General features: G+C 41.3%; 1 protein-coding gene across 3 annotated transcripts in view; it reads right to left on the bottom strand.

Moving 5' to 3' along the window:
* kalrna (kalirin RhoGEF kinase a) overlaps window positions 1–22820 on the bottom strand; it is a 174826-nt gene that overhangs the window by 72357 nt on the left and 79649 nt on the right. For all 3 annotated transcript variants that reach the window (XM_008438401.2, XM_008438383.2, XM_008438392.2), the window contains exons 11-23: window positions 22138–22269; window positions 20769–20867; window positions 20564–20695; window positions 13418–13540; window positions 9783–9974; window positions 9498–9667; window positions 7279–7453; window positions 6334–6580; window positions 5707–5873; window positions 3184–3303; window positions 1146–1214; window positions 890–1039; window positions 651–800 (exon numbers count right to left, since the gene is read on the bottom strand). In XM_008438401.2, coding sequence (XP_008436623.1) covers window positions 651–800; window positions 890–1039; window positions 1146–1214; window positions 3184–3303; window positions 5707–5873; window positions 6334–6580; window positions 7279–7453; window positions 9498–9667; window positions 9783–9974; window positions 13418–13540; window positions 20564–20695; window positions 20769–20867; window positions 22138–22269 — 1926 coding nt within the window. The remainder of the gene's footprint in view (window positions 1–650; window positions 801–889; window positions 1040–1145; window positions 1215–3183; window positions 3304–5706; window positions 5874–6333; window positions 6581–7278; window positions 7454–9497; window positions 9668–9782; window positions 9975–13417; window positions 13541–20563; window positions 20696–20768; window positions 20868–22137; window positions 22270–22820) is intronic.

Genomic DNA, 22820 nt, shown 5'->3' with positions numbered 1-22820 from the left:
CATCTACAAACTGCAATCTGCACTTTTTGGACCAAAAGATGTTCATCTCTGGCATACAGAACCCGTCTCCTTCCTGAGCGGTGTGATGATTGGACGTTACCGGCATGTCTACATTTGTGTATGATTGTGTTAACACATGGATATGGCACCTTCTAGCATCGGTAAACCAAACTTTGCATCTGCACAATTCTCTTCCTGATATCTTGGCTGATTTTTTTTTCTGACCTTCCCGTCGTGTCAAACAAAAAAAAGGCAGTGTGTTTCAGATGTCGCCTTAAAATACACCTGTAGGTGTGAGTCCAATTAAATCAGATGTGTCATTTAACAAGTCAGAAGTTTGTGGAAGGAACTCCAAAATGTTTGACCTAAGTCATATAGTTTAAAAGACAGTTATCTCTGATACTGACCACATGAATTTGAAGAATGTTGCAATAAAATCTCCCTACATTTTTTTGGGGGGGGGGAATTTAGCAAATAGAAATATTTTTTGTCATTCTAACTAACAAGGGAAAAAAAAACAATGTAACTTTGGTCTGATTTAACTCCAGACAGAAAAATGTGTGTGTCTTTTCATCCTGTGTATGTAAATATCTGGTATGAACTGTATCTCTAGATGCTGCGGGAGCTGAGCAGACTGATGTGTTCTTCACCTTCAGAAAGGCTTCCTTCTGCTCCAGGTGTTTGCTGATCAGGGGCAGCAGGTGCTCACTCTCTACTGAACTCCCGAGTTTTTCGTGGCTGCCACACCAGTCTTCGTCCCGCCGGTACTCCTGCTCGAGGCTCTCTAGCACACTGCACACCTACGGGGATCCAGAGTAGCAGTTTGAAACAGCACCGAAAGAACACACACATATGCACTGTTGTGAGTGTGTGAAGGTCTGCAGCTCGCCTGCTCTGATGTTTTGTAGAAGGCCACGGAGGCGTTGACCAGCTTCAGGCGGTCCTCCATCTTCAGCATCAGCTGCTGCCAGTGGACAGCCACCTTCTCGGCACAGCTTCGGATCGCCTCGGGATCATAGTGACCCGCCTGCAGCATCATCTGGGATGGAAGGGAAAAAAATCATTTGGAACTCGTCACTTAAAATTATGCGGCATGTATTATAGATGGCACCACTTCCTCACACTTTTCCTAATAATGGACCAACCTCAGCCTTCTGCTGCACCTGCAGCGCACTCTGATGAGTCTTTTGGAGGGAAGTGGCGTGAAAGAGAGACTGGAGGAGAGAAGATCTGCTCTCAGTCAGGTTGCAATGCACCTTCATACACATCATCATAAGCATTTTAATCACATAATAATTATGGTTTACATCAAACATCATGGACTGAGAAAAAAAACAAACTCTAAATATCTTTTCCATTGCTGTTGAAGGATTCTCCAGGACTAAAAAAACTAAATCTGTGTTTTCATGCAGATGGTGGTGAGTTTAAGAACATTCCAAATAACATGAAAAACGGTTTGCTTTGTTTCATTTTATAAACTTTTAATTATTGGAGAACATGTGGGATGTTACTGTTAACACGCGTTTCGGTTCAGCACCACCTTGTCTCCATGGCGAGTTTGCATTGATGTACTAAGTAATTAGCCGGTCGTATTACATCAGTCTGATGGAGAACGCACAGCTTCAATGGCTCTGATGGTAAACACAAATATAGGGCTTAAAAAAAAGTTACACCAGTGGGTTGTATTCAACCACCTAGTATGCCTGCTCTTAGTATGGAACGTATCTCAAAAAGTTTTATGGAAAACTTTCATATTTGTAGATTTTTTGCTAAAATATCTGAAAAGAGCTGGGAAGCTGAAATACCAGCTAGCTGACACGCTATTGGCCGTTAGCAAAGCAGGTTAGCAGCCATTCCTTTTCCTTTGGGCTGATTGGCTAAAGCCCCAGGAACAGAGATAAGAATGACCGTAGAAGTTAGTGCCAACACAACATGTCTGTCCATTGTGAGTATTAAAGTATGTGTTCTTTGAACTATTAAAACAGGCAGCTTTTTAAAAGGCTCTCAAGGATTCATGGGTTTTAGCTGTTTGGGTGGCTGTGGAGTCCTCTGTAAACATTGAGTAAAAGGACGATGCGACTGCTACTAATCTGTTTTTGAATTTTTTCAGATGTGTTGTCTTTTGTGCTCTTTTTCTTCATCTACTTCATGTTGTCAGAAAGGTTCTATTTAGATAATTTCTTGACTCTTAAGGTCTGGCAGTAATTTGGCTTTGGTGTGGCTATGGAAATTGAACACAGCTTTCCAAACACTGCGGTTAATCTCAGCTCATTCATGATTTCTGTAAAGAAAGGGCAATTTCTTACTTCCCCATAGAGCATGGTTCGTTTGGATAACCAAAATTTGAAAAGTGCATCTTGTTTTACACAAGTTATCTTTGTGTGGAGTCAGAATATTTCACATCAATGTTTGTTGATCTGAATGACTGAAGTGTAAAAAAACTGAAGAACAAACATTTTTACAATCACATAAATATACTGCATCTGTGTGTGTGTTTGTGTGAAAGACCAAAGGACTGTTATCTCTCTGACGGCTTACAGACACACATCTTGGTACTTCAACACACAGTGGATTGGATATGAAGGATATGAATGGTCCGTGTGTGTGTGTGTGTGTGTGTGTGTGTGTGTGTGTGTGTGTGTGTGTGTGTGTGTGTGCGTGTGTGTGTGTGTGTGTGTGTGTGTGTGAGAGAGAGACTGAGCATCTGTTATTCCTCAAGATCAATGCAGAATTAAATAATTATTGAGGCAAGCCTGGTTCAAACATAGATCACAATGTGTGTGTGTGTGTGTGTGTGTGTGTGTGTGTGTGTGTGTGTGTGTGTGTGTGTGTGTGTGTGTGTGTGTGTGGGGTGGGGGGGAGGTGCGTGTGTGTRTGGKTGTTTTCCTATATCTATTGCAAAGGGGACAGGACGACCGATCCTGCACTGAGAGGCGACATTCCCTCTGAGAGTGAGCTAGTTACTGGTTAAGGTTCAGATCAGATGTTCAGTCAGGAAATGAAAGTAGAAGAGAATAAAGAATCTATTGTGATCAGGAAGGTTCCCCACAAACAGAGCAATCAGGGATGTGTGTGTGCCTCATCTGCTACTATTCAGTCCAATACACATTGAAATAATTACTGCCCAAGGAGAATGGACCCGCTTTGAGCAACTGTAATTAGGATCTGTGTGCGTGTGTGTACCTCTATAGCCATCTGGAACTGTTCATGCTCCCTCTGCAGCTGTTCGGCTTCAGACAGAGAGCTGGCGTTCACCATGCTGGCATTCAACATGGACTCACCGTTACGGATCCAACCCAGTACCTGCGGGGCCACGAAGACACAGCGACAGCATTTTACATCGTGTTACAACATGTTACAGTATGTTACACTATGCTGTATCAAGATATACCGCGTTAATCAACCAATCAAATTTTATTCAGCAACAAGGCGTGATTTCAAATGATGGCTGATTTGCAGGGTTTTGCTGAACTGCACCACCAGTCATCTGAATGAGCTTGTGTCGAAGCAGGGGACCATCTGAGACACGCAGGTCGGTGTGCTTTGAGGACCAGGGTTGGGAAACACTGTGTTACAGTATGTTACAGCATTGAACATTGCCTAAAGTGCACAAAGCTCTTTGCTGAAGTTAAATTCCTGATCTGTCTCTCCGTCTCCTGCTCCATCCTGTTATGACTCATTAGCAAGCCACCTTTATTTGGTCATAACAAATGAGAAGAATTATTATAGACTGGATGTGGAGTTAAAAGGCAATCACAGAAACAAGCTGACTGCTCTGGACAGAGCTGAACAACTGATGAGTAGAAATGTTCTCTTTATGCAGCATACACACATATTTCAATCCACCTGGGAGAAAATGTTTGAATTCTATTCAGAGTTCAAATGTTTTGACATGACATTGAAATTGTTACTTTCCACCCTCTTGTGGCCAATGTGAGTATAACACAAACACCTAGTCCCGATTTAGTAAAGCAGAGGCTGAGTGTATGATCCAGTGAACTCTCCTACAGTGTTTGCAGCTGTTTTGCTCTTATTTGTTGTTGTATTTGTTTTTCTCCAGCCACAAACACAGCAGAAGCCAAATATTTTTTTCCATTACCAGAGAACTCTGAGGCCCGGCCTGGCAAAGCGTTCATCAAGCCTTTAATAACAGCATCTAACTGGAGGAACCGGGTCATCATGGTGTCTCCAACCAAGATGTGATGCTACAGACTGCAAAAGTATATGAAGATTTCTGTAAAATACTCTGTACTATCTTGTTGTTAGTATTATTTGTTATTGTCCGTCTCTGCGCTGTTGGAAAAACCATCGGACAGCCTGGGCTCCTTGGCCGGCGTGGGCCCACCAGAACAAAGCGGTCCTTCAGTAGAACATGTGCGGTGGGGACGTCAGCCCGACTGCACATTGTCATGCTGGAAAACCCAACCAGGTTCCATCTTCAATGCCGTCACTGATAGAAGGAGGTTTAGGTCTTTAATCCATTCGACCAAAACTGCCCTTCTTTGATTTGTTCTCTTTTAAAGAACAAATCATGAAGATCTCCAAAAGATAAACATGCTTCTTTCTGAACAGAAAACAAAACAATTGCATGTGGTTTACTGAACGTCAGATCTCTCTCCTCAACGACTTTGCTGGTTAATGACTTAATCTGTGGTAATCAGATTGATTTATTCTGTCTCACAGAAACCTGGCTGCAGCAGGATTATGTTACAGTAAATGACAAAAAGTATATATATTCATATATGTATGTGAATCATCTGTTTAAATGTCTTTAAAATCTGTATTTAAAAAATAAAAATATGAATTGTACATAGAGTTCAGGCGATTTACTTGGACAGAGAAGAAATCATCAGACACGTTTTAATGAAAGAGAGGATGAAGTCCACTTCTCTCCCACCTGCTTCTTGTTACTATTTGTTTTTTGGAAGAGCAAAACAATTCCCCACCGGTTTTCAGCAGATTGTATTGTTTTTAACACAATAGTTTTATCTTTGAGAATACACAGCTAATTCCCTGGCTGTTGATCTACATAAATACTCATAACAATGTTAGCTTTGGTCTAAATGATCCATAATCTCTCATTTAAATGCTGCTGAACTCGGTTAGTGCAGAGAGACTCCGACTCACTTTAACAAGTCTGTTTTTTATTTTCAATGCAGGACTGCAGAGGCCCACGGTGCAGATTGCAGGGAGGTCATGTGAGGACACTGAGGCGTCTGTATCTGTGTGTTCATCAGGAGCCACGCTGGACCTCTGCTACTGTAAGGCTGATGTGTTGGAACTTTGCAGCAAATCCGTGAAGGGTTTCACAGAACAGATCAGAAGAAGGCAGCACAGATGAGCGTTATTAGCTTGTCGCCTTAAAGCTCATCTATTATTCAGCTGCTTCCATCTGCAGCAGCAGTGAGCTTCCTGTCTGCACACAGCGTGTTCCCATCTGCACATGAAACATCTTAGCTGTACTGGGAGGAAGGTGAGGGGGGTGTTGTTCTTGTCATTTTTCCAACACGAAGGAGCCTGAGATTTTCAGCTAATAACAAAATCCATCCCAACTCTCTCCACTGGAGCGCCGCTTTATTTCCTTTTTAGGATTTTCTTTTCTCTGGCTTGGGATCGGAGCAAAACCCAGATATTGTAAACAAGGATCTGCAAAAATGTCGGCAGCTGGTACGCACCAACTGAAGGGAGGAAAATAAAGGTGTTCACCTGTTTAACCTCAGCCTGTAGGTGGCGTAGCTGCAAGGTCTGCTCCAGCCGCGTGTGTGTATGCTGCGTGCTGATGTCGACTTCCTGCTGCTTCTCGTGGAGGAACTCCAGCAGCTCCTGGACCTGAGAGGCCAGGTCCATGTCCTTCTCTCCTGTCAACTCAATCCCTGAACAAAACACGCAAATTCAGAGGTGACCGACGACGACGGCAGGAGATCTGATCGAATGTGTTGTTTCTACAGCTAGAAGACAAAGGCAGAATTAGCAACTGAAATCTCTTTGTAGCTCAGCTGCAGTTTGCCAAGTTGGCTCTGACTAAACCAGGTGACCTCAAAGTGGATTCTTGCAGACCAAGCTAAAATAAAGTAATAGTTGTGTAAACTGCAGCACATTTTCTGGAAAAGACCAAACGCAGCCTATCAGCATAAACCTCTCGTATTTATTAATAAGTGCGATGGTGGAGGTGTGATGACTGGACCTTGTTTTGCAGCTTCTGGACCTGCAGTCTAACTGTGAACTCTTACGGATTACTAGCCATGTCCATAAGCAACTGGCTGCAAACCCAAATTAACTACATAAACCTCACTATAGTATGGATTTCACTGAGAAAGCACGTCCATGCTTTACCTGACGCTTGGACCTCCATGATGTACTGGTGGAGGTCCTGACCCTGCTGCATCACCTCGTAGGCCATGTTGTTCATGGCAGTCTTCCTCTCTGCGTGCCGCTTCAGCCGCTGCTCTGCCAGGCTTATGTCTTCTGCACCGCCTGAGGAGGAGCTGCTGCTGCCGCTGCTGCTGCTGCCACCCGAACGGTTGGTGTCGCTCAGCTGACGGGACAGATCCTCGTTCCAGGCGTCCAACTCTGCTGTCACCTAAACGGACGGTCAGTCAGTCAGACCAAATGAAATGGGGACGCACTGATCCACTTTTTTCACTTGTGATACCAATACAAACATCAGATGTTTAGTAAAGGCCAAAACTGATCTGATATGAAAAAGAACAGACTGAATTACACATTTATTTGCTAACTCTGCACAAGGACAGTGCACTGAAATACACCAATAGGTTCACAGGATTGGTCAAATGTTGTAAAACCAACAACTTTAATTTGTTCAGTCAGTGCAATTAGGAGAGTAAAAGCCAATTTAAAGTAAATAATAACTAACAAAAAACAATCAGTTGACTATCTTGGTCAAATGTAAGAAATAAACTGGATAAATAAATAAACCTTTTTCAAATGGTTCACAAAGTGCAATCGGGAATTCTAAATATACTGTAAAATAAATAATAAAGCATGGCATCATTCAACATGCAAAGAAGAGATGTGCCCTTAAATTCTTATACCCAATCTAGAATTTGTTCAGTTTCGGGACCGAAACAGACATTAATATCGGATTAGTGAATCTAAACTAAACCAAATGAATGAAGAATGAATGACTGTAGGGATAAAAGCAAAACTTCATCTGACTCGAGTTTAAGAACTCAATTGACGTTAACATATGAACAGATGAGTTGTGTTGGTGGTTAACTAAAGCGGGGCTGTTAGATGGACATGCTCTTGTTCCTTCACCTCTAGCGTGTACTGCTCAAAGATGCGCAGCTGCAGAAAAATGTCCAGCTTGATTTTGCGCTCGTGGAACAGCTCCTCCATCTGGCCCTGGGCCTCGTCCAGCTGCTGCAGCACCCCCTGGATGTGCGCAATGGAACTGCAGTGTGGCGTCTTGCTGGTCGACATGGCTGCATCTCTACGGAAACGGGGGCAGAAGAAATGTGAGGAGCAGTGAACAAGACTGTTCAAAGAGCTTCTTGTTTTGGAATCCCATCTCAGAGAAGCTCATAGAATATGAAAAAATATGTTCTGTAGATGTTGGGATATTTCACCAGACAGGAGAGATGCTGTGATCTGCAAAAGTATTAGAGCAGATTATTATTGTTTGATTGTTTTCTTGTCACAATACAAACGCACACCTGAGTGTATTTTAATGGGTCTTTTATGTCACAGACCACAAAAAGTGATTGATTATCCTGAAGTGGAAGGACAATGATGCGTGGCTTTCAGTTTTTTAAACGAATCAAAATCTGGATAGAGTGAAGCATTTTTGTTTTCCCTCCCTTTTACCCGAACATAAAATCCAGTAAACCCATAAGTGTGTCATTAAAGCTCAGCATGAATCCAGCTGTTCCGTAAAAGTCGCAGGGGTTTGTTAGAGAACATTAACATCACAGCAGACATTTCAGGGATGGAGATGCGGAGAGTTTAAAGCAGATTGGTTCTACAGTAACGTCCCAATCCTTGAAGATCTCCCAGAGTTCTGATCAATCCATCATCTGGAGATGGAGAGACGATTAACCAGCTGGAAACTGACCCACACCACCAGGAACAAAACAATACCATCTACCTGAACTGAACGTCATGCTTTTAAAAATTGCTAAAACACATGCTGCAATTTTTCCAAGACAACTTCAACTCCGTTATCTATTTTTTTATTACTGTATGTTTAGATTAAGCAAAAGAACGAAGACAAAAGTTATGTCAATATTCCCACAAATAAGAGTACAACTAATAACAGCAATAACAGCATTAATATCATCAATACTAATGATAATATTGATGCTAACAATGCTATGTAACAACAACATAATATATCGACGCAGTTTCTCATGTTTAGTGTGAACCATATCCTCATACAAAAGTTTAAATTGTTCAATCAGATCATCAATAAAAACAAGAATTTGTTGGTAACACTTTATTTGAAGGGGGTGAATAATGTCATAACATTTGTCATGAACATGACATAACATCTGTCATGAACATGAATAAGTCTTCATGAATATTTATGACTGTTGTCATAAAGCGTCATTCGGTAAATTCTGACACTTTTAATACAAAGTTGACATTATTCAAAATGTCTTTGTTATGACAACTTGACATTAACCAAGAAATCATTACTGTTTAAACTTTACCTTTAATAACATAAAGTTACCTAATTTTTAAAGTGCCATCAGTAATACTTTTATAACAAATGTATATCAGTAATGATTTCTTGGTTAATGTCAAGTTGTCATAACAAAGAGATGTTGAATAATGTCAACTTTGTATTAAAAGTGTCAGAATTTACCAAATGACACTTTATGACAACAGTCATAAATATTCATGAAGGCTAATTCATGTTCATGACAGGTGCTATGTCATGTTTATGACAGTGTCATGACAGTCTTAATCACCCCCCTGCAAATAAAGTGTTAGCAATTTGTTTTATGTTTTCTTCAAAAAAGCTTGCAAAAAAAATGAAGAAAGTGAACAAAATAATGTGTCACAGTAGCACAAGCATCTGAGACTTTCTTCCTCGGGTTTTTTGCTTGAAGCAAACCTGATCTGCTCAAAGAACATGTTGGGTTTTCTCTCCAAAATGAGTTTGTGGTGAATAAAGAGGATTTTTTTTCAATGAATGGGATAACTGGGATAAGAATCAAAAGACTGAACAACCCGGAAACATGTTTAGTGACACAAAGAAAGTATACTGATAATTTCACTCTCTCTGTTTTTTTTAACTTTATGATTTCAACTCTTTTTCTTTTCTTTTCTTTTTTTGAGAAACAAAAACCAAGACGAAACTCATCATGTTCAATTGGGGTCTTATTAATATAACCCTACCTGACACAAATGATATATCTGACTTTTTAATGTCATTCTAAGTAACAGTATCATAACCACAGCTCTGTGGTGCGTCTGCTATCAGACGGAGTTGTCCTCTAGTCGTCACCGCTCCTCAGACTGCAGCGCGTTACCTGAGCTGCTGCATCAGTTCCTCTCCCTCTTTGATCACGTTGAGCGTGGCCTCCAGTGTGGCCGTCTGCTGCTGCTGGAACTGCTGAATCAGAGTCTGAACCGAGTCCACCGAGTCGCAGCTCACGTCTTCCAGCAGCTGCTTCTGCAGCTCCTCCATCCACGACCACAGCTGCACCCAGGCATGCATGCGCAAAACACACCATCAGTTCCTCCACACATTCAAAACCACCGCGTGGCAGAAAACTATATGGCACCATCAGCTGAGGTCAAAGATCATGGCTCACCTCCTTGGTGTGTGTGTGGAAGGAGACAGACATGTCGAGCAGCAGCTTCCTGTGCTCCACCCGCCGAACAAAGTCCTGGATCCGCACCTCCAGGTGTCGGGCGGCCTTGTAGATTTCCTCTGGGTCGCATTCTCCCGTTTGTGCCAGCTGCTCGGCCGCCTCCAGCAGCTTGTCTGCATTGGTGTATGTGTTCTGAAGGATGGAGAGAGGACCACCGTCATCATTATCATCATCATCAGGTGCAAAACAATATTTATTTGCAACACTGTAACCTTCATTTTAGAGAAAAACTTCTCCTGCCTGACAGGGGCGATCGGTTTGTGTGTGCACATGAAGCAATATGAGCCGGAATCTGAAGACCTTTTTTTTTCAGATGGTGTCACATTTGTAAGCAGGAGGGGTGTAACGACAACTCAGCGTACAAGATCTTGTGATATTAAAACATTACAGCATTTGTCGTCGATGCCTACATAAACAGTCACATGAACTCCCTTTCTTCCTCATTCTGACGCGTGCTTTGACCTTTCTACTGAGCGTATACACTGGTTTAAACCGTAAAGTTGCGCAGATTTTGCAGATTAGAGAGTGAATCAGGCTTTAAATGTTGGCACTAAATCAGTAACAGAAGGTAGGAAGCGGTTTGCAGCAGGACGGTGCTGCATTGGAAGTTGCTGGTGAAGTGTTAAGTGATCGCATTTAAATTATAAAAGCATGTAAAGTTCTGAAGTGGTGAATTATAGCCTGCCAGGTAGTTGCTGTGTCCCATTTATGTCCATTTCTCACACTGATCTAACAGGATGCACTGCAGCCTCAGAACTTTTTATCCATGGGGCAGATTTGGGGTTTTGACTTGGACTTCTGGAGAAGGTTAAATGATTACCTGCTAATTTAATTCTCTCACCAGCTGATGGACTCACACACTTGAATATATAAACGGAGAACAGCGACAAGCTCCCAGTGCTGGTGCTCTCTGATCTATACCAGACTAAATTGTGAATTTGTAAAACAGCTCTGTCGAGGACGGGTAACAGAGGAAAACACACAATGTCTCCCAGTCAGATTTAATGTCTGCAAGGCAGCAGCATCAACATTTCACTTTTAATAAACCCCTAAATAAAGGAACATAATCTTGTCTGAACTCTCTGCAGTAATCAGAAGGAAAAGTGGATTAGTATCCGTCTCATCTGGTAGGTGAGGGAGGACCTGAGATTTACCTCAGGAAATGTTCCACGGCTCAGACGTTGGGGGTATTTTACCCTGAGCTGAGGAGGAAGTAAAATGGAGGCAAGGAAGAAAACAGTATCTTCACATCTGTCACAGTGGATATTTCAAATGCTCGGTGGATTATTCAGAAAAAACAATTATAATCTACAAGTGAATTTTATGATCTGAACCACAACTGGTTAAATGTTGGTGAGGGTCTGAGACATGATGGAACAGAAATATTCTGTAGCTTCAATAAAAAATGAAAAAACTTTTTTTAGGCTATGAGGAATAAAGTCTTTAAAAAGACACAAAAATTATGAGAACATTAATTTAAACCACATAGTAAAGTATTTGAGGATTTCATCTTTTCAGGTGAGTTGATTGAGAGTCAGTTCTCATTTAAAAAGAAAGAGTGTGTCCATGTSTGTGTGTGCCATGTATTTGATGCATTGCAGGGACCATTTTTCTGACACACATTAAGTTGTGGGGACAACTGCTCCTTGTGGGGACCGAAGCCTGGTCTCCACAAATGGAAATGCTGCTTTTGGTTTAGAGGTTAGGGTTTATGACTAAGGTGTGAGTACATGTTGTTAAGGTTTAGGATTAGGTATGTAATGGTTAGGATTAGGGTTAGGATTAGGGGTAGGTTGCAGAAATGAATGGAAGTCAATGGAAAGTTCCCGCAAAGATAGTGTCAAACATGTGCATGTGTGCGTGTGTGTGTGTGCGTGTGTGTATTTAACAGTAAGAGACGGTTTAATGACCCCCCTCCAATGAGTTATGTCTTTAGTTATTCCTAACAGTGAAGATAAAAAACAAACACACACACACACAAGCACACACACACATGCTTATCCACACACAAGTTCATTGATGGAAGTGCTTGATGGTTGTTTCTATCGAGACTGTCAGTTGTCTGATTGCATTTGCTTTAATGTCAAGTAAGTGCATAGCTTCTAAACCTGTGTGCGTGTGTGTGTGTGCGTGTGTGTATTTAACAGTAAGAGACGGTTTAATGACCCCCCTCCAATGAGTTATGTCTTTAGTTATTCCTAACAGTGAAGATAAAAAACAAACACACACACACACAAGCACACACACACATGCTTATCCACACACAAGTTCATTGATGGAAGTGCTTGATGGTTGTTTCTATCGAGACTGTCAGTTGTCTGATTGCATTTGCTTTAATGTCAAGTAAGTGCATAGCTTCTAAACCTGTGTGCGTGTGTGTGTGTGTGGGGGGCTGAGGGGGGGTGTGCGTGTGCGTGTGTGTGTTTAAGCTGCGCAGAGAAGCAGATGTCTGAGGGTTCTGCTCTCTTCAGTGCTGAAGAAACTCGTAACACTTTATTCACATTAAAACCTTCAACATGTTTCTTTGTTTTCGGGTTTCTAGTTCAGACCTCGGGTCCTTGGCTCCTACATGAAGGACTGGGGAAGGAAAATTAAGAACATCTTTGGGACAACCTCATGACCATTTATGGTCATGTACATCTAGCCCTGTGTGTTTCCTGCTACCAGGCACATGGACTTCTAATATTCAGATTTAATTAGGGAAGATTACAAACAGACTGTAGTCAAAAAATATATATATTATTTTTAAATCAGCATGTTCATGACGTTTATTGATATTTTGACTACACAGAAATAATAAAAATAGATTTCAGACAGATAGAAATCATACAGCTTTCTTCTATCTGCGGTTCTTTTGTTCAAGTTAAAACTGAGTAAAGACAAAATTTAGTTTTCTGTCCAGGAAATCCAGATCAGTGTTTCCCAATGTGAAAAAGTAATTGCAGCTTGTTAAATCATAAACTGTGGATAGTCACATTGTTGGACAGCTGAGTTCAATTACATTAAACCGCAGCCAGGAATGAACACAGCCTGACCCGGAAAATCAACAAATCACTTAAACAGAACCTGCTTGTCAGCCTGAAGTAGACTGAAAGATTTACCAACCTGGCAATATGTGAAAACTTCCTTTAAGAATAATTTAGCAATAAAACCTCCTTTAAGCATTAGTGATAATTGGCAACAAGTATTTCTAGGACTACAATCAAGACTTTTTTTTAGCTATTGAGAGGTAGATCTGCTGATGGTCTTTGGGTCATTGATCTGTGGAGTAATACCACTCAACTGAAGGAAGGACATTCTCCATGGATCGCGAGTAACTCCGGATGTCTTTCTTTTCCAGACACTTTGTGTAGTCAGGTTCTAAGTATGTGATTTCTTGATTCTCCAGGTTATCAGGCCTGGATTTGACTGGTGAAATTCACTTAGTGTGAGAATTACATGGTTAAACACTGCTAATTCATGATTCAGCAAAGGGCAACTATTTTTTTCACTTTGGTCACTTTGGACACCTGTAGGGATAGTCCACCACAAGCTCACTAAACAACATAAGTAACTCGACGTGCAGACAAGCTCACCTGGGCTACATCTTCAAAGTCATCGTGTCTTTTCTGCAGGGCTCGGGCTCGATGGAGGGATTTTCCAACACCTGTGTGTTTGCTGAGGAAAGCTTCCCCGTGGTTTTCTATCCAGTCCAGAACCTGCACAATACAGAACAGACACTTTTATTTTGATCATTTCCCAACACAAAGTCACCAGGAACCCCAGATGTAAAGAGATGCACATGTCCCAGACAGTTTAACCCTTGTGCAATCTTAAATATCCTGTTTACTCCCCTTGTTTTATGGGCCAAAAATGACCCGCCCCAACAGAGCCCCAAGTGAAGCAGTTTAAATGAATTTTAAATCCAAATGTATTTTGCATGATGAAAACAATTTGTTATTCATCAATTCAACTCAATTGAATTTATTTTTATTGTTTATTTTTTGCTACACAAATAGATTACCACAAACCAGCTGCCATAACTGTTTTCTTTTACACAGTAAAAGTTTAGTATTACAGTTAGAGAAATGTGAAGTAATTACTTCTGATTTAATTGTATTGGACGAGAAAAAAAACTGTCAAAAATGTAATCTATATTATAATAACACTTCTCTAATAAAACAACTAAACAACAAAATGTTGCTTGATTTTGTGAATAATTTTCAACATCTTATGTTTATGATCTCTGTACTCTTTCAAATTTCCATCATTATCACTTTTTATTTTTTACATTTCCTTTAGGGGGCGCTGTAGTCAATCATCTACCTTTGAGTCACTCGATCCCTATTTCATTCTATTCCATCACATCTCCTGAGTTTGGAAGCTTTTCCACGGAGTTAACAGGAATTTAGAGGGAATTCTTTGGAATTTATTGGAATATACTGGGAAAAAAACCCTTTTATTTGAAATATTGAAGGTTGTAATTTAACAACAATGTTAGTTGGGAAATAAATGTCTATCATAATCTTAAATAAAACATCCACATTTCATGCAAGTCCACTTCACTTTGTCAGTGTGTTTGTTGGTTTCTACAGATGTAGCAGAAAAATCACGCTGACAGCTGAAGGAGGAACAGCTCATCCTGCTCTCTCTCATCCTTACTGATAACTTTGCCTGTCAGTTATTTTTAAAGTCACAAGTTTTTATAGTTATATTCACATTATCGTCGTCATAACTGGATTACTTCAAACCTAAGGACTGTGGGAACCTCTTACTTTTATTTTTACCTTACTTTTCTTCAACTTCAAGTTGAACCAGAGCAAAATGCCTCCGGCCGACCCCACGGACATTAGCAGACTTCAGTCTATAGAAATGAAGATTTAACGGTGAACTTTGAGATAAACGCTACCTGTGGAAATTAAACAACTCTTCCTCAAATCAGCGGAGAGGTCGTACGCCCCGCACCAAGCAGCTCACCCTGGATCGCTCAGGGCGCCAAGCCGAAACAAAAGTCTCACACTGCAGATCCCRTGAGACGACTAACGGGGAGAACCCCTCACCTGGACGAATCAGCGTGGCCGGCTCTGAGCAGAAATCCACCTTCAACTTCAACAACCAAAACGGCTCCACTGACCCCGCTCCCAAGGACAAAGTGACCAGCCCAAGCCTCAAAACACTCTGACTCTGTGGGAATCCCACTGATAAACAGGTTTTCTGCACTTCAGCCTGGGGCTCTGAGGGAAACCTCGCCTTCAAACATCAACAATGAGGCTAGACCAACACATCCACCCCACAAAGCTCCAAAGGACAAAATGACCACCAGGAAAATGAAAGGTATGCTAAGAGTGCTTATTGTTGGAGATGAGACAGTAAATGGAATCAGTCATGTTTGCAATCCCAAGAAAACGAGAGTGGTTTCTTTTCTTGGTGACACTGTATCTGATTTGACTCATAAGTTGCTCTCTCTAACCACTGATCAGCCAAATACTGAGACTTTAGTTGAGCATGTTGGAGCCAACGATGTGGCAAAGCAAAAATCTAAGAGTCCAAAAAAGGACTTTAATATTCTTCTGAACACTATGGGAAAATTAAAAATGAAATTATTTCTCAGTGGTCCAATTTCATCACCTCAATGGGGAGACGAAAAACATTCCAGGCTGGACATGATAAACAAATGGCTGAGAGGCGGACGCAATCTTAACAAACATGGGATAAAGATGCTCACTGCAAACCTTTTTCATTTTATCAACAAGGACAACAATGTGACCATCGCTTCAGAAGAACAGGCTCAAGGATGTCTGACAAGGATGGAACCCTCTGCGTATCAGGAGCAAACTATTCCAGAACAAGCTGACATAACATCGACTAGAGAGAGAGCGACTGGTTCCCCTCCTCCTTCCCTCTCTGCTCCTCCACTCATTCACTGCATTCACAAGATACCTATGAAGAAATGTCTTCTGGACCAGAGTTTCTCAAATTTACAGATGGAATGGACCAACAGGTTCGCCTCGGCACGTCTCTCCTTAGCGCTCACTTGTAAAAGTGTTCAACGATCCATTTAAATACAGACTGTGGGAGAACCACAGTGCTGGTTCTGTTGGACCTCAATGCAGCTTTCGACACTGTTGACCACAACATTTTACTGAGACTACCCCAAGGTTCAATCCTAGGACCCCTCCTATTCAATATTTATATATTATATAGATCTACGGTCAATGCACAGCTTCAGTTATTACAACTAAAACCAGCGATTAGCCCAAAACCTGGGAGTAGTGATGGACTCTGACCTGAACCTTCAGAGCCACATTAAGACAGTCACAAAGTCGGCCTTCTATCACCTGAAGAACATCTCCAGGATTAGAGGACTGATGTCTCAGCGCGATCTAGAGAAACTCATCCATGTGTTTATCTTTAGTAGCATTGATGACTGCAACAGCGTCTTCACAGATTGTCCAACAAATCAGTCAGCTTCAGCTGATCCAGATGCTGCTGCTGTTCTGACTAAAACCAGGAAGATAGAACCCATAACACCAGTTTTAAAGTCCCTACACTGGCTCCCTGTAACTCAGAGAATAGACTTTAAAATACTGTTTAGTTTATAAATCACTATACAGTTTAGCACCACAATACAACAAAGATCTGCTGTTGTTGTACCAACCTTCCAGACCCCTCAGGTTCTGGTTCTGCTCTACAATCCCCAGAACCAGAACCAAACGAGGAGAAGCAGCATTCAGCTTCTATGCACCACAAATCTGGAACAAACTTCCAGAAAACGGTAAAACAGCTGAAACACCTCAACTAAAAACCCACCTGGTTAGAGTTGGATTTGAAACGTAATCAATTTAGTGGTGGCACTTGACTTAATGTAATGTTTTGATTGAAGATTCTACATTGCATGACTTTGTGTAATGATGTAAAGCACTTTGAAATGCCCTGCTGCTGAAATATACAAATAAAATTTGACTGATTGATTGATTGATTCTTAGGGTTTGACTGATGAAGCTGAACTCAGCTCAGTGTGTTAATCATAACACACACATAGCTAATTGTGTTCTGAATGAGACTTTCATAGAAGAAACATTTTTATTCATTTTTGAAAGTGACAGGGGTTTTTTAATCTTATTTGAAGGTGTCATGACCGTCTTCCCTTTCACTCTCACAGCTGTCAAACGTCCCCACTGAGTCCCGCCTCCGTCCAGCCCACCTGCCTGAACTCTCCTTGGTTCTCATGCGCATTGGATGATCAGCTGACCATACGATCTCCCTCTCCACAGGGCCGCATCTCTGATCCGTTCTGGGCCCATGAAGAAGCAGAGTGACACGGAGAGCTCAGTGTGAGGTAGGAGGCCAGCTGACTGCAGCTGGACTCTAAAACAACATTACACGTTCCGTCTCAGCTTCACTCTGCTCCTCTCCAGGGTCACATTTATCCTGCACTGCTACAACTCAGGCTGAAACAACTTTGTTTCACTGATTTATATATTCCAGTGGCATGAAGTTTCTTTCTCACTTCTTAACTTGTCTGACTTTCTGTGCACGTCTCTCCTTGCGTGCATCTCCCTGGGGTCCGGTAGGAAGTGAAGCATGACAAGTAGAACGGGCAATGCTCTGCTGACAGCTCTGCTCTCTGTTTCAGCCAGTGGCTTTGTCTTTAACAGCCACTCTCTGAGGTCTCATAATAATGTCACCAAGGTGCCAAAATCAGAACACACATCTCTAAATTTTTAGTTTGGAGCTGAGTGACCTGATTCTGGCTCCTCACTCAACAAACACTACAGAATGAACAAATATTATGGAATGAAGACGACAGCGGCGGCGACAGCAGCGGCGTTAACATGTGGTGTTTCTAGCCTGAAGATCACACTGGACACAGATCATTAAGACTAAAATCTGCAGTTTGTGCTGACAAAAACTCATAAGTAAACTTCTTTCTTGACAAAAGTGATTTAGGTAAAGAAAAAAAAAGTCATTTTTGACCAAAAAAAAAAAAAAACAACACTTTGATAATTATTTTAGGAAGGTGACAAAATGTTGGTTGGTACATGTGCCACTCACACTGAGGCTGCTGTTAGAAGTGCTTTCAGACAAATGCAGTGGTCAAAGTGTGAACTACACCTGGAAGTGGCAGTCCGCAGTGGGTCGACCATGTGGATTTTTGATGATAAAGTCAGTAAATAATTTCAACCCTGAGCTACGTTATGCAATAAGCATGTCCTCTATAACTGGTATATAAGTTTAGACAACATAACCAAAACTTAATGTTATTTTTAATTTTGGGTATGAAGCATTTCAGATACAGACAACTGATGAGTAATGCTACTATTAAAAAGTCATATTTTAAATTTTGATATCGTTGTAGGAAAAGTAACAAATCTGAATTTATTTTGATTATAAAACTTGGAATAACATTATCACATTAGATTGCAAGAAATAATAAATATTGACGAATAAATAATTATTTTCATAAGTACATACCATTATACTTTTTTATCATAAGACCTGGGATAAAAGGTTCTAATACATAGCAGTAAAAGAATCCAGCTGTATTGGAGACATTGCAGCACAGACACCAATGGTTGTGTAAAAACATATTTAGAAATTCAACTAACAGTGAGTTTATATGTATTTGAAACACTAATGATTTAAAAACAATGTTTTTTAAAAAACATTTTGACTCAATTTTAAAGTTTTGTTGTGTTTTTGTATTAAAAGATGTTATGTTGACAGGAAATGTAAAAATATTACTGGGAAAGTATATATGTTACCAGAAGACGTTGTTAGTGATTTGCTATTTAAACCCACAACTATAGAGTCTCATAAACAATAAATCAAAAAAATATATAATTAAAATAAATGTCAATTATTTGCACTTCTGTTAAATCCAAATGCAGTCAGCAGCTCCTTAGCCTGATGAGCGTCTGGTGAGGGAATTTAACATGCTACTGGTGCCCAGGCAGGGTCAGACAACGCTAAGACCACACTGAGTCTGAAAAGAGTTGATCTTCACATGAAACATTTTTACTGGAATCAACATCAAAATTTGAAAATAACCTGGTGTTCTGCTGCTCCGCTCTCTGCTCACATACATCTGAATACATCAAACTGTTTCACATCACTTCGTATGGAGAACCTCTGCAGACACATTCCAGCACTACCAGGAATACCTGATTGTACGTGGTTCTTATTACTTCTTATTCGCATTTACATCCCTCGCTCTCGTCCACTCCAGCTAATCACAGCCACTCCACTGACTCTAAATACAGCTGTGATATTGAATCTGGAGCTCCTGAATATCCACAGAGGCTTGGGGAATGTGGTCTGACGCCTCTCCAAGCCTCTCGCTCTGTGTGGGATGATCAGCAGTAGCAGCGCAGTTTTTTATCTCAGGAATTTCTACATTAAACCGGGAGCAGACGGAAGGAGAGGACAGCAGGGATGAATGAACGCACCGTGCTGATGCTCATCTGTTTTGCACTGCACACGCTGCTAACATCGACACTCCACCACATGCTTACACACAGCGTGACATGATCCAAGTGGGTCAGCTTTTTGGCTCTCTCGCATCCCAGCTGATTGGCCCGATCCACAATTACAGCCATGTTCAAAATAATAGCAGTCCAACATCTCTGAACCAGATCAATAACTGTAACTGGGGGAGGTTATATTTCTACATAGCCAGTTATTAGCAGTAGGTGTAGTAAAGCAATAGAAAACCCAACATTCATGACATGAATTCTGCTGATTCTGTGTAATCGAACCATAAATAAATGAGGTGAGTTAAAAATAAAAACAGAGTGGAGTTGAATCATTGGCCAGACATTCGCTCTGTGAACAAACAGCAGTCAGACAGTCAAACAGATGAAAAAGACAGCAGATGTTGTTCAGATTGGTTGGAGTGCATTCCTGGGAAAGTTGGAGTTAAATGGTTCAGTCCAAGTACTGTTCAGGACAGCAGCAATCTTTGGGTCAAAGGCTGACTGCAGAGGAGAGCAGACACAAGGAAGTGCAGAAAATGAGTGGCTGAGCAGTTAAAATGAAGAGAAACCAAAACCACACAGACATGGCAGTGAAAGGAAAACTACCATTGTAGTGGGTCGGTGAATAGCAAAAAGTTAAAAACTGAGCCAACAATTAGCTCCAAGGTGATCAAGGAAGGTCAACACCACAGCAATGTAACAACTAGAAGCTGAGTTTTGTTCAGATTTTAACCAGAAACCTCAGCATGATGGAAGACAATAACATGGGCTAAAGAGATAAGAGTTCACCAAAGTTGATTTTCTGCCCTAAAGAGGACCAGTGAAAGCAAGATTGATCTATTTGGGTGTGAGATCTGCAGACAGCTTTTCCATCAAACACTGAAATCAGGCCACAGTGCACTGTGAAGTTCATGTTGCTTTTTTTACCTAAGAGGAAATTCTCTGATCTTATTTCCAGACCAACAAGAACTAACATGAAGCTACCAGCTCAGTCTCTGAACCTTAACCCGCTACAAAACCTGGGAGGTGTCATCCAACATGTTCATGTTTCTGAGGCAGAACCATGAGCTGCAGAGGAACTGTGATGTTGTCCAGTAGCCCTGGACTAGAATGCAGTGGGCAGAACCCACTTTGACCGCATGCAACACAAAAGTGAAACAATTTCCAGAAACTAGGACTTACGCCACTAAATATGAGTCCAGTGATTGACCTTGCACAAATGTATGAGTTTTTGTGTTGGTGACTGAGAGCTTTGCGAGTGTATACCTGCTGCACATCTTGCTGGAACACGCACAGCTGCAGCCGCTGGTGCAGTCGGACCTTTCGATGTTGCCAAATGTTCTCCAGACGCCGCTGATGGTGAAGGACCTCATGCACCACGTCCAGGATGCAGTGAACCTGAGAGGTTACCCCAACGGGTTTAGATCATATGCAAATACGCTCAAAGGTCATCTGGTACTGATCCACTGACCGCTTTGGAGTAGTTAGCCGTTGCTGTGAGGGAGTCGGAGTTGCCTGGACTCAGAGGTCTCTGCAGCACGTCCAGCAGAGCTTTCCCATCCTGACTCACCTGGACATGGAAACAGATGTGTTCTGCAGACATGACACCGCTCACACACAGAAAGGAAAAACACTGAACTGTAATGTTTAGGGGAGTGATGACGTCTTGTTGCATGCCAAATATCTCTCGCTAATACAAAATTTATCTCACAAAAGTGCTACCTGATCGATGTTTGGTTGTGACTTTGGTGACGTAGACATAAGCTGTTTGTAACTGAAGCTCTTGTTATGAAGTAAGACAGGAAGAAGTGTTTGGTTTGCCCTTTAGTGGTTGGCAGACATGATTTGGTCACATCACTTTTACAGAAGTCTCTGCATTTCAACATGTGCCCAGAAAAAAGAAATGGACCAGATCTGAACAAGTATTATGTGGTGAGGTGTTCACTGCTAACAATGCTAAAGCTCCATAGCTTGATCTTTGAAGGGTAACTAAAGGACAATTACGCCATTTTTGAAGTAACCTTGGACGACATTTGATCCTGATGTCATCAAAATAGAAAATACTAAACACTCATCAAACCTGGATTGTCAATTTTTTTTTTTGCTGAACCAGGAGAAGTAGCTAAAGTAAAGTTGTGCTTACAGTATGCATACATATTATATCCGTTAAAAGTCGTGTGTAGCTTCCTTCATTTATCTTGTTAAGAGACATCAAGTCCAGACATGGAACCATTTTTATGCGACTCCTACAACCAACAATGCAGCAGGAGTCTGCCAAGCCGAACTGCCTCAGTATGAAGCAGTGCCTAGAATTTGATGTCTGTATATATATACAGACTTATCTTTTTATAGATAAGCATAAACTGAGCAACAGCTTGTCTAAAGATAAAACAGCAGACGGCAGCTAAGAACAGGGAAGAGTGGGAGTGCTCCAGAACTAAATTTAGTGGAGTGTTTTCAGACAGCTTGAAGGGTCAGTGCAGCGGCTGAGCATCGCCGCCCTGTTATCACAGCCAATCACAGTCTGCAACACTGACGGCACAGAAGAGCATTACTGTTCTCCATCACCTAAAGACCTGGTGTTTGCATAGAAAAAAAAATGGCACCTTTACAGTATGTTGAGAAAGTCATTTCCAGTGTGTTTTATTAGAGAAAGTGGTGCTTTTGGCATCTGGTAGCTTGCAGGTTCTGAGCAGCAGCTGGACGTTAAATTGTGTTTGTATACATGCATTATGATAAAGACATTAAAGAAAACACACTTCTATGAGCAGCGGTGGAGCAATGACTCCATCTGTTGCTCATAAGCAGCTTGAAGGGTCTTGGTTGTGCGATGGTCTTACCTCGGTGTAAGCCTGGGTCACCTGCTCATACAGGCTCTGGTGCCGATGGATGGCGATCTCCAGCTCCTGCATCTCCGACGGTAACCCACCCTCACTGCACACTTTACACCAGGTCTCCACCTCGGACAGGAACTGAGGAACCGGATTAAAGCCTTAAATTGTGCAATGCATGTGTGTTTGTTGAACTGTATGTCATATTTACAGGGGTTCAGCTCTCCATTGAACGCATTCTGGTCTACTCAGGATCTTATTGGTTAGAATTCAAAAAGAATAGTTGGGCCACGGGACTTTTCTCTAACTATCTGCACCCCTCACAACAGGGTTTAAGCACAACCCACATAAGGAGGAATTAGTCCTCAACGCAGCTATCGCAGGTTCGATTCCCAGTCTGATGACATTTGCCGCATGTTTTTCCCCTTTTCTGTCTGAGTACCCTCAAATAAATGATACTAGATATAAAACCTTAAAAAAAGGAATGGAACATGCTGTATCTACTGAAAAGAATATTCAAAACATTCAATTTAATAATTCATTTGGTTTTGAGTTGTGATGTCTCTTCCTGTGAGTCTGTGTTCTACACTGCAAAAACTGAAATCTTAGTAAGATTAAATATCTTAAATTAAGGAGATTTTTCTTGTTTTCTTTCTGACAAGATAATTTTTCTCACCAAGAGGGATTTATGT

Source organism: Poecilia reticulata, linkage group LG2, assembly GCF_000633615.1.
Source record: "Poecilia reticulata strain Guanapo linkage group LG2, Guppy_female_1.0+MT, whole genome shotgun sequence".
Taxonomy (NCBI): domain Eukaryota; kingdom Metazoa; phylum Chordata; class Actinopteri; order Cyprinodontiformes; family Poeciliidae; genus Poecilia; species Poecilia reticulata.
The sequence above is the reverse complement of the archived record's forward strand: the minus strand, read 5'-3'. Positions and strand labels throughout refer to the sequence as shown.